At 37.7% G+C, this 12,209-nt stretch overlaps 1 protein-coding gene across 1 annotated transcript; it reads right to left on the reverse strand.

Moving 5' to 3' along the window:
* Positions 1-509: 509 nt before the first annotated feature.
* Positions 510-11,373, reverse strand: LOC306873780 (uncharacterized protein). The gene is made up of 7 exons (XM_079423266.1): positions 10,732-11,373; positions 9,700-9,827; positions 9,192-9,300; positions 8,031-9,105; positions 4,333-4,616; positions 3,439-3,557; positions 510-3,109 (listed from the first exon to the last, which is right to left on the reverse strand). The coding sequence occupies exons 1-7, from the start codon at positions 11,006-11,008 to the stop codon at positions 2,015-2,017; spliced, it is 3,087 nt and encodes a 1,028-aa protein (XP_079279392.1). The 5' UTR covers positions 11,009-11,373; the 3' UTR covers positions 510-2,014.
* Between the last annotated feature and the right edge of the window lie 836 nt (positions 11,374-12,209).

Genomic DNA, 12,209 nt, shown 5'->3' on the forward strand with positions numbered 1-12,209 from the left:
CATTGATGCCACCTGGTGGGAGAAATAAAGAAAAACACCATTGTGTAGCTAGATTCTGTAGCCCAATAGACTGTATTCCCTAGTTGCTAATTAGAGTATTTTAAAACCTGTTTTATGATTTGAATATGTATTTATTTATAGATTGTCAAGGACTACTTAGGTGCTGATTTGTAGATTTAAAAAAATCTGCTCTGTATTAATTCCCATTAGTTTCGTATGGCAGACATTTTTGACTGAAGATCACGTGTGATTTTTTAAGACCATTTAGCCTTCTAATCATTTATAACTGTGTCCATACAGCAGGAGTCACAAAAACACAGTAAAAAGTGCCACATCTTGCTGTACACAGGCCTAAAGTTTGTTTCATCATGTGCTCTTACCACAGAGCATTACTGTGGTATTAGTGTATCAGTATTACATGGTATCAGTTGTAGTGCAATAGGAAAGGAGACCATGTCAGTTATTAAAAAGACAACATGAAAATATCACATGACCCGTGCACATATCAAACAGATGGAGAAGTATTTAATTTTGCTGACATTAACTATTCAAAATTACATATATATGACAAAAATGGAGACATTAACTTCCTGCCATTTGGTCCATTTTCAATGAAATTTCGTAATTTATGTTTATTTCATTTTCACAGAAAAATAAGAAAATAATTTTAATTACAGTCATAGAGCCTGTAATGTACATGGCTTACTGTGGTGTACCTGATTAACCAATAATCTGTTTGCATGCATTAAGGCCAGTTCACACCGCACAAACTCCAACAAACTAGTCTGTTAGAGTTTGTTGAATCAGTGTGTTACCGCTGTTGGCGTTGGTTGGCGTTTGTTTTCACCCGACTGAACATGTTTATAGATATATCATCCATTTTCTCCCCAGTCAGTCAGAGTTGGTCGGTGTCTGTTGGTGCCGTGTGAACATGACAGTTATTTTTCATCAGATTCTAAATCCAACGGCCAACTTGAGCCAACTTGGTTGTTGGAGTTTGTCTGTGTGGTGTGAATTGGCCTTTACTGGAAGAGTTTTAAAAAAACAGTCTGCTGCAAAAGACATTAAACTAAAAAGAAAAGAGAAAGTAGCTTGAATGTACCAGCTGTACTGTTACTCACTCTACACTCTGAAAAAAACCACAAAAAAAAAACTGAAACCATGTAATTTAATGTCATTACATTTTAAAATAGTCATTTGAAGTTTAGCAGGTGCTTTTATTGGCCTTCCTGCATAGGTTTGAACCTTTAAACACTGACATCTAAATATGAACATGTAACTATTTTAGCCTACATCAGCATGTGCACATAAATTTGTTTTTCAAACAGTTTACTTATAAAGGAAAAGGAAAAAACAGTAATGCACCATTATATATGCACCATTTCAAAGAGCTAATGCTACACATCTGAATATACAAACAAATCAAAAGGGATCTAATTTAAGTCTATACTTGAGTAATTGTGTTGTATTTATCAAGGCTTGTAAAACTCCATTTTGATAACCAGAGGAACCACCAAGCCCAATAACAAATAAAGAAAATTTCCAAAGCATGGGTAAAACTGTCCAGGTCGTATTTTACCCCAAACTCAAAAGAATGGAAAGTTACATTTTGCACACAGAAAGTCTATTTTTAGGCCCATTATAATTTATCATTATTATTGTTGTTGTTTTGCATTTACATAACTGTAATACATGCATAGTGTGTGTTGCATTTAAATATATATATTCTCTCTTTTAATTTTAGAGTAAAATGTGGACATTTATTGGTGAGAAATAGCCTGTCATATCCAGAGAGAATGGAAAAGTGCTCTGCTTTAGACAAAATTGGTATTTTCCCCTGAGAGATCCAGTCACATCAATACAGAAGAAAATTGAGCATAAGGTTTGAAAAATGAGGTTTAGTACTTTTAACACGATGCATGATATTTTTAAAATAAATTAACCAGTCAACGAAACATCAATATGTTAATGTGTAAAGTACCAGATTCTACCACTTTCACCCCTCCACGTCTCGTCATATAGAGTGAGTGAACTCCGAGTGAATTCTCTGATGTCTCTTCAAGTTGCATTTCTGGGTAAACCTTTTCCCACAGTCTGTGCAGATGTAAGGTCTCTCACCAGTGTGAACCCTGCGGTGTGCTTTCAGGTTACTCAGTTTGGTGAAACTCCGTCCACAGATGGTACAGCAGAACTGCCTCTCACCTGTGTGAATCTGCTGGTGAGCTCTGAGGTGACACAGATGAGAGAAGCCTTTTCCACACTGGCTGCAATTGTGCATTGTCTTTGCCGAATGGTGCCGTGTGTCGCCTTGAACCCTCATACTGATCATCTGAGGCAGACTTCTTCCTGGGTGTACGGTACTGAAACTTATTTCACCTGTTGCGGCTACTTCAGCATACTGACGCATGTGAGAGGGTTTTGGAGCAGGAAGGGCTTTGCAGATGGGCTGTGCCTGGTCTACATTAACTGCACCGTGATCGGTCACAACCGAATTGGGATGTAGAACGATTTTTGTGTTTTTCCTAACGGGTGATCTCAGATGCTGCATGGTTTGTGGTGCAAGGTTCTGAACCTTGACGGGAGGCGCAGGATAGGAAACTCGCTCCTGGATTTGAGGTCTAGTGGTGAGAGGATCTCCAGGCTGAAGATCTAACTGTGTTTTCTTAGCACTGTTATGAGCAGAAACCACCGGAGGCCTGATCCTTTCCATATCTTCCCAGTCTGGTGGAAGCATCACTACAACTTCCTGTTTAACAGGCCCTGAGTCTATTCTGCCCACTTGCGGTCTCAAACCCGGAGACTCTGAAGATACCGAGGTCCTGATTGGTTCTGGCTGTGAAACAGATGACCGTGCTAAAGGGTCTGTTTTAGGGTCAAACCATTTTGGGAGGTTTCTGACCTCATCCACAGGTCTTTCAGTGCAAGCTCTGCCACCTGGTTTGTGGTCAGAATCTGTATTGCGGAGTCCATTGGTCTCTTCAACACTGCCCGGAGGATCTTTTTGTTTGTGTATATGAGGATGTATTACAAGACAAGCTTGCGGGTCTCTAGCATCTGTTGCTTCCTCTTTCACTTCCCCTCCAGGTTTAGGATCACACACTTGATCAGGCTGTCATGTGCAAAACACATGTGAATTAGAAACTTCATACCAACTAAAGCTAAAATGATACTAATATATCTCAGCAAACTACAATGGCCCAGTATATTGCTTAAGTATTTGGACATCTAAGCCAAACTTAAAAGTCTGAATTTTATTGCATTAGATGATATTAAATCAAATAGCATGAGCAAACAAATGGCTTATCAAAATTAACTGTAATTTTTTTATGATATCAGTTCCCCTCAAGTTCACTGATGCTCTTTGGCACTCAAAAATGTCCAAATGCCTTTTGTCTTCTGGGTCACTGGATATTACCAGTAAAACAATACCATACACACATTTTGTTTAGATTCTGGAGCTGCTGAAGGCTTCTCCTGAGTTGCGTTTCCCTTGGGACTGGACCTCCAGCTATTGTTAGAGGCATTGTCCTGCTTTACAACAAGTGGGTGGTCCGAACCTTTGAAGAAGAATAGCATTCAGTGTACAATAAAATACTTATTTTACTGAATATAATAATTTCATGATGATGTATTGTGAAACATCAGACAATGACGTTGTGACACTCAAATTGAGATCTGAATAAATTAAATTCTTCAAATATAGTAAAAAATACAATTAACAAAAACATGGCTAGAATACACCTGTTCTGATTTCATTTCAGTATTTTCCCTCATAAATATAGGAAATAGGCCTATAATACCTTAAATCTTCTAGAAAATTATGACAAGGAAAAAACTATTTATTTTTAAGCCATTTGACATTTGTAGGTTTGTTAAAACCCTGCTTTAGATCAGGCTCAGCAAACTTCCAAGGGGGCCGCAAAAGTATTTACATTCATAAATTATTAATAATATATTAAAACAAAATATAGCTCTATAAAATCATTATGTAAACTGAAATCATATTTTCCCTTAATTACTGTAAAGGGGGCCTTAAAGTAAAAAAAAAAAAAAGTTTAAGAACCACTTTATATCCTCTTTTTTAGTGAAGTTCATTAAGTTCTTATAAAATGACTTTGAATTATAAAACATTGAATGTACAGAAACTTTTGCTGGAAATGATGACGGAAATTACTTCTGTAATTTTTAAACCATTTGACATTTGTTGGTTCATTAAATTATTGAAAATGGCATAACCATTCAGTATAAATGTATGAAACTATAACCAACATAGTGCACGTTATTTGTCATTGACTGGCGATGGTCCTCTTGGAAAGTCTTGTTTCTACTCACTGCTCTGTGCTTCGGGGCCTCGGTGTAGTATCCTCCTCCTGGACACCGCTGTCCGACCACAGTCCACACACCTCACTCTCTTAAACCTCTCCCGCTCCCTCAGTTTGGCCTCCGACACTATCAGCCTCCGTTTTAACACCTCCGCCTCTCGCTTGCCTCGATCCATCTGCTCCAAGAAGCTCTGCTCCACTAGCCGGGTGATCTCGTACATGGTGGTCTTGAGGACAGTTTCCATAACCGCAGACAGCTGAGTCTGGAAGGAGAGGACCAGCGTGTCCGACATCCTGTGTCCGATCTAACTTACTCGAGCTCGTTCTTATCAAGATCAACTGATTGCTGAAAGATCAAGCCATTAATGACCACCCGTGTTGATTTCTACCTCAAATATTTTATTTTCTATTGAGTGCTCATTTCACGCGCGAGTATTCTGGGAACTTAACTTCACGGTAAATGTTGCACTTCACACTTTCACGGCCTGTCAATCAAACCCCGATGATAAAATCCTCACAGAGTTAGTTAGCATCGAGCAGATTTCATCTGCCTGACAGTATGAAGCGCGAGCAGAAATAGATGTCCTTTAGACGCGAGCAGCTGTCGCATAATGTCCAGATGACTGTAGTACATGCTGCCTAGTTTGTTTCGTGAGTGTGTGAATTTGACTAATGCATAATTCAGCATCAGTGTCAGAACGAACCGAGCAGACGGACAATGATGTTGTGGGTGACGTCACAGGTGGTACGGTGGCCTTGTTGGACAGAACGGTTTTTTACCCGATTTGTTATATTATAGAATAAACCAGAGGTGCCCAAACTCGGTCCTGTAGAGTTTAACTCCAACTTGCCTCAACACAGCCTTCCAGGGAGTTTCTAGTATGCCTACAGGTACATCTCAAAAAATTAGAATATCATGAAAAAGGTCAATATTTTGTGTCACTCATTTCAGAAAGTGAAACCCATATATTATATAGATTTATTACACATAGAGTGAAACATTTCAAGCCTTTATTTCTTGAAATTTTGATGATTATGGCTTACAGATAATGAAAACCCAAAATTCAGTGTCTCAGAAAATTTGAATATTGCATAAGATCAATAAAAAAAAGGATATTTTAAACAGAAATGTCAGGCTTTTGAAAAGTATGTTCATTTATATGCACTCAATACTTGGTTGGGCCTCCTTTTGCATGAATTACTGCATTAATGCGGCGTGGCATGGAGGTAATCAGCCTGTGGCACTGCTCAGGTATAATGGAAGCCCAGGATGCTTTGATAGCGGCCTTCAGGTCATCTGCATTGTTGGATTGCTCCACAGCTTTGCTTGACAGTATTCTCAAGCTTACAGTCATCCCTTTTGCTTGTGCACCTTTTCCTACCCAAATTCTTCCTTCCAGTCAACTTTGCATTTAATATGCTTTGATACAGCACTCTGTGAACAGCTACACCTTTCAGTAATGACCCTCTGTGACTTACCCTCTTTGTAGAGGGCGTCAGTGTTTGTCTTCTGGATCATTGACAAGTCAGCAGTCTTCCCCATTATTGTGGTTTCAAATAACAAGAGATGCCCACAATTTATACTGTAGGGATGGTCATTTATTGAAACTCAAATGTAAATATTCTAATATTTTGAGATACTGATTTTTGACTTTCATGAGCTGTAAGCTCTAATCATCTAAATTAAAACAAAAAAAATTTTTTTGAAATGTTTTACTTTACATGTAATGAATCTAAAATATATGAAAGTTTCACTTTTTGAAATAAGTTACAATAACAAATTAACTTTTTCATGATATTCTAATTTTTTGAGATGTACCTGTAGTAAGAGCTTGATTTGCTGGTTCAGGTGTGTCCAAGTGGGGTTGGATCTAAACTCTGCAGGACACTGGCCCTCCAGGACCACGTTTGGGCACCCCTGGAATAAACTAATATAATTTTCTAAACAAAAACCACATTACTTTCATAATTAACTATTTTGCAGTATTTAGCAAACAGCAACACAGCAGGTGAAATTTTGTTACTTAAACGTTAACTAAAAACTATTAAAAAAATCAAACGTAAATTGTATTTAACTTTGTATTAAAATAAATAAAACTTAAATATTGTTAAAAATTAGACATTAAAAATAGCCTAAAAACTGATAACAAAATTACTAAAACCTAAAATTCAAAATATAAAAATTCAAAATATGATTGAAAACTGTAATAGAATCTCTTTGATATTAAAATGACACTGTTCTAATCACAGTCAGTGGTGATGTATTTCTGAAAGGTACTAAAATTGTAGTATTGAAGGGTTAGCTCACCCAAAAATGAAAATTAGCCCATGCTTTAAGGCATCCTACGTGTATATGACTTTCTTCTTTCAGAAAAATATTATTTCAGAAAAATATTAATATATCGGATTAATATATTAAAAACTGTCCTGGCTCTTCCAAGCTTTATAATGGCAGTTAGCGGAAGTTAGAGAAAAGTGTTTATAACATTTTAATTATGGATATTTTTCTTACAAAAACACATCGATTCACTATAGGATGCCCTTATTCATTACTTTGGCATTACTCAAGTGTTTTCTAAGTTTTATAACAGAGGACTGTTAAATGCTTGATTTTAATTGGTTGACGTTCTAAGGCAAGGGTGTCAAACTCAGTTCCTGGAGGGCCACAGCCCTGTATAGTTCAGCTATAACCCTAATTAAACACATCTGATCCAGCGAATCTAATCATTCAGGCTTATTTGAAAACTGCATGGATTGTATGTTGGAGCAGGGTTGGATCTAAACTCTGCAGGGCTGCAGCCCTCCAGGAACTGAGTTTGACACCCCTGTTCAAAGAAGTGTAATTATTTTTCAGTAAACACACAGCTATAAAGTCTGTGTGAAGCTATTACTCAGTTGCCACTTGTCAATTATTCCTTGCATGAGTTCTGATAAGCCAATAATGAAAATGAACAATAAGCATTTGGAATAAACCGCTGTAGGATTTAATCAACCACCAACCAGATAAATCTTTTAAATGACATTTGACTATTCATCACTGAAGCAGAGAGCTGAAAATGGACTGATATTCCATGATGTGACATACATTGCATATTTGAGCAAATATATATTTGGCAGGTTTATTAAAATAAACTGAAGTGAATCTATTTTTCAAAATGAGTGTGACAGACAATACAGCTCTAAAGAGCATGATTGTCACTTATCTCTGACCACTCTATTCACAAGTAAACAATATTCAAACTTTTAAGTGATGCAAAGTTGGCCACATTATCCAAAGCATAACTTATAGGCATAGTTCACCCAAAAATGAATATTCTGTCATTATTTACTCTTGAACCTGTTTACTTAATTTCTTCTGCTAAACACAAAAGATGACATTCTGAAGAATGTTGGAAACCAAACAGATTATACAGACAAAAAGAAAAAAAATCTTCCTTTATGTTCCACAGAAGAATGTCAAACAGGACTAAAACTACCTAAGGGTAAGTAAATAATGAATATTCATTTTTGGATGAACTAACCCTTTCAGAAAAACAAAATGTAAATTATACAGAAGACATAACTATAATGGGAGATTCTACAGCAACAGTGTTATGATTTATGGAAAACACCTGGATTTATGGCCCTCCAACAATTTGTGATTTATGACCTTCTAGCAGTTTAAGTCAAAACAACTCTGTAAGGTTGTGTGGTGAATTATTTTCTTATGGATAGTTCTGGTCAGCACTATGTTTGCGCTGATGTGACCTGAGATGATCCAGTCGTTTGAAGCTCAGTCCACAGACACCACAGCAGTACGGTCTTTCTCCTGTATGGGTACGTTGATGGACTTTCAAGATGTCGGCCCGGGTAAAGCTCTTACTGCACAGAGTGCACTTGTGTGGTTTCTCCTGTGTGTGAATACGTTGATGCAGCTTGAGATTCCACGGTCGGCTGAATTTGTTCCCACACAGTGTGCAGGTGTAGGGCTTGTCTCCGGTCTGACTGCATCGGTGCCTTCGCAGGTCACTGAAGGACGAGTATCCTTTCCCACAGTGGCTGCACAAGTGGAGACCGTCCCGCTGGTGGACACGCTGGTGCACTTTTAGATTGCAGGCCTGAGTGAACTTCTTACCGCACTGGTTACATGTGTATGCTGCACTTGAACTGACTCGGTGGGAAACTGGGAAGGCTTTTGCAGAAGCCCTGCTGTCTCCTAACGTTTGTCCAACATTAGGTTTCAGAGAGTTATTCAATGCATGTCCCTTATAAACTGCACCACTAGCTGTGTCCCCAACATACAGTGAGTGTCCTCTATGTCCAGCACCTCCTGCAACCCCACTGCGAACTTCCGTGAAGGAATTTATGTCTTGCAAGTGGCCATCTGCATTAATAAGTAAACAGTGCGTATCTCTATCCACGACTTCCGTTTCTGCGGTTGCTTGCACAGGTAAAGAGCCTCTGTTTCCTCTCTTACTCTTATTGGAAGAGCTGTGATGTCTCCCACCTTCTTGGTCCAGGTCGATTTGATCAGGCCCAACTGCAGCTGATACTGAATTACCCAACATGTCTTCAGTTCTTTCTGCGAGACCGTCCAGGTCTCCCATGTCCAGTTCATGGACACCGTAGCTTGCTAGCTCTTCTGCGTCATAACGTGTCCGATACGTCAGGCCCTGGACGTCTGCGATATCTGCATAAGCTTCATTGTCAGCGGTCTGATCAAGTCCAGAGCTCCACTCTTCCTGAATCTGCTGCAGCTCCTGCTCACTGTAACTGTGAGCTGAGAAATCTGACGTCTCAGCTCCTGGAAAACCAAACATGAAAAAAAAAATCTTGAAACGGTCTAATGCGAGAGGGTTAAAGTAGTAATCAGATGTTTAAAAATTACACCTTCAGTATCCAACGTCCAACCATCTTGAAGCTCTTTATTAGCGGCAGTGACATAAAGGGTCTCCTCTTTTAATACGCATTCCACTTTCCTGACCTCTGTGCTTGCAGACTACAGAGAACACAATGTGACAGAATGTGCACAGAACGTTAAAGTCACAATGAAACGGAAGTAGCAGCAGATCTTTTCTTCTGTATTGTGATGAAACAGATTATCAGAAAAGGAAAAATGTAGAATGGGGACTTGGTTCTATATCGGTTGTTGATTGGATGGAGCATCCAGTTGATTTTAAGAAAGGGGCAGAGTTTAAGTTTTGTTTCACTGGAAGACTGAGTTTAAAAAAAAATGAAACATGCTGGAACTGTTCACATTAAGATCAATAACAAGCATTTAGAAAATAACGCCTTACTATCTTCACAGCATTATTTTTCAGGTTTCAGACACCGCTTTTGAGAAACACTGCAGTACAAACAAGGTTCATAAAAGTGGTTTATCCAGTAGGCTACTCACCTCTGCTGTATTACTGGTGCTGGTTTGGTCTTCTAATCTCTCTTTTCCCAAAAGTGTGTCAGACTCCAACTCACAGCTTCCCCAGCTCCCATCCGGAACTTTCTCCTGTTTGAGGCTGCGTTCATTCTCTACATGTGGTCAAGGGTGAATGCAACTGTGAGGGCATTGATTACACAGTCCTTTAATGGTCTTTAAAGGGATGGAAGGAAAAAGTTATATCTGGAATGACATGGGGGTCTTAAACAATTCCTTGTTTTATGTTATGTTGCAGGTTTGGATTTTTGCGTTGTCAGAAATACTGGTTAACCTATGATGTTTTTTGTTTTGTTTTTGTGACTTTTCCTCATTTAGGGTCATGAACATGCCTGCAAAGAGTTGATGTATTGTGTTATGACAGTTTCTCAACCAGCCTGAGGGTATTTGCATGAATATGTATGCACTGTCATTACGCATTTATCTAACATTTTTATCAGTTCTTGCATGTTCAGTGCACTGGGAATCTCATGATTGTTACTAGTACCATGCTGAACTGCTCTATTTCATATTTAAAAAGTTAAAATGTAAAAACAAAAAAATTAAAAATAAATAAAAAGAGTACTGTTTAAAATATTCACAATTTGTGAACAAATGTTTAGAAGTTGTTAAAAACAATACATTTCATTGTTTTATTTATATATTTATTTTGTATTGTATATTAATGTTAACGGTTTGCTATTTGTACAAGATTTTGTTATTGTATGATTTTTGTTGAATTGTACTGAACTCGAACACCCACCAAAACTACCATAAACCCATTTTTTATTTTCTAACGCAATACAGTGTTTGTTAAATGTGCAAGATTTCAGTATGCATAGTTCACAATAAATTCCTGTTCTGATCTACAATAATTACTAGCAAAGAAATCACTAAGTTTACTATATCAAATATGATCTTCCTATAGATTATACAAAAAATTAATTTCCTTTTGTAGAACATTACAAATAGTGACAACCAAGACACTGAGCCTCAGTTGAATTGTGCTCGTATACAAACCTGATTGTAGTGACATTTCTTCTGTTTCCTCGTTACACACACGGGCTTTATCACACTCTGCACACCTCAGACTCCTCACACTCATCTCTTGATTTCTCCGTCTGGTCTCGCTCCACTGGAGCCTCTTCTTCAGAGTCTCTACCTGCTCTCGACTGCGGGACACTTCCTTCACGAAACTGTCCTCCACGAGACGGGTGATCTCAAATATGGCAGCTTTAAAAACGGTCTCCATGACCCCAGACAGCTGTGTCTGAAACGAGTGTATGACTTCGGACATATTGACGAGTAAACCGATTTAAAAAAGCCTTAAACCAACCGTGAAAAGTCTAGCTACTTATATAAACAAGCTACAAAGGCTCTAGCTCCTTGTTAGACGTTTCAAACCAAATTGTCACATCATGTTGTTGTGTGTTTTCGAACCATCTTTTAGTTTTGTCAAAGCTAACGTTACTCTAGTCCATACACTTGCGAGCAAAAGCTAGCGAAGACTGTTATTGTGTTACTGTTAATTGACGATAACAACCGGTTATTGTTCTCTTATTAGTGTCACATTTAAACGATGTAATATAAACGATACGCGGAGAATCGGTGCTGATCCAAAAACATGCACTCGACCGACAGGAAGCACTTCCTGAAGCAAACATATGGATGGACGTTAGGGACAAATTTAAAGGAATAGTTCACCCAAAAATTAAAATAGCGTTTACGTATTTACAACAGTTTACTTTTACTCAAAATCATTTATTTACATATATGTTACCTTCATGTTGATGCAAACATGTGTGATTTTCTTTTCTTTTCTGTGGGACAGTAAAGTAGACTTTGGACAGAATGACAGCCCCAGTCACTAACCATACAATAGAAGTGAATAGAGACTGAGACAAGGTGCGATTTCACAGGGAAAAAAGATAGATAGATAGATAGATAGATAGATAGATAGATAGATAGATAGATAGATAGATAGATAGATAGATAGATAGATAGATAGATAGATAGATAGATAGATAGATAGATAGATAGATAGATAGATCACCGTCATGGCCAAAAATATCGGCACCCTTGGCAAATATGATCAAAGAAGGCTGTGAAAGTACACCATATAGGTGTAAAATCTGCCAAAATTCATTTGTGAAACTTACATATCAAGTAGTTGACGTCTCAGTTTTTGATAGCATAGTTAAAAGCAATGTGCTAAAAAATAGTACCTGTTTTATAGTCTATAATTTGGAAAATGTCATTCTTATTTTGTGGGGGGAAAAATGCATGTAATGGAAAGTTTTTATCGATATTTTAAAACTTTATCAATTTAGGCAATCTTAGGCCTTTTTTTCTTTCTTTCTTTTTTTGGAAATCAGCAGAATTTTGTCAAGATGCAGGACTGTGTAATGCAAGTTATAAAAAAAAAAGTTTTGTGTCTCTGCCTTATCAAGACATCTATGTGAAGAGTTGATGCAAAACCCTCTAACTGCCGTTTGAAA

The sequence above is a fragment of the Barbus barbus genome, assembly GCF_936440315.1.
Source record: "Barbus barbus genome assembly, chromosome: 8".
NCBI lineage: Eukaryota > Metazoa > Chordata > Actinopteri > Cypriniformes > Cyprinidae > Barbus > Barbus barbus.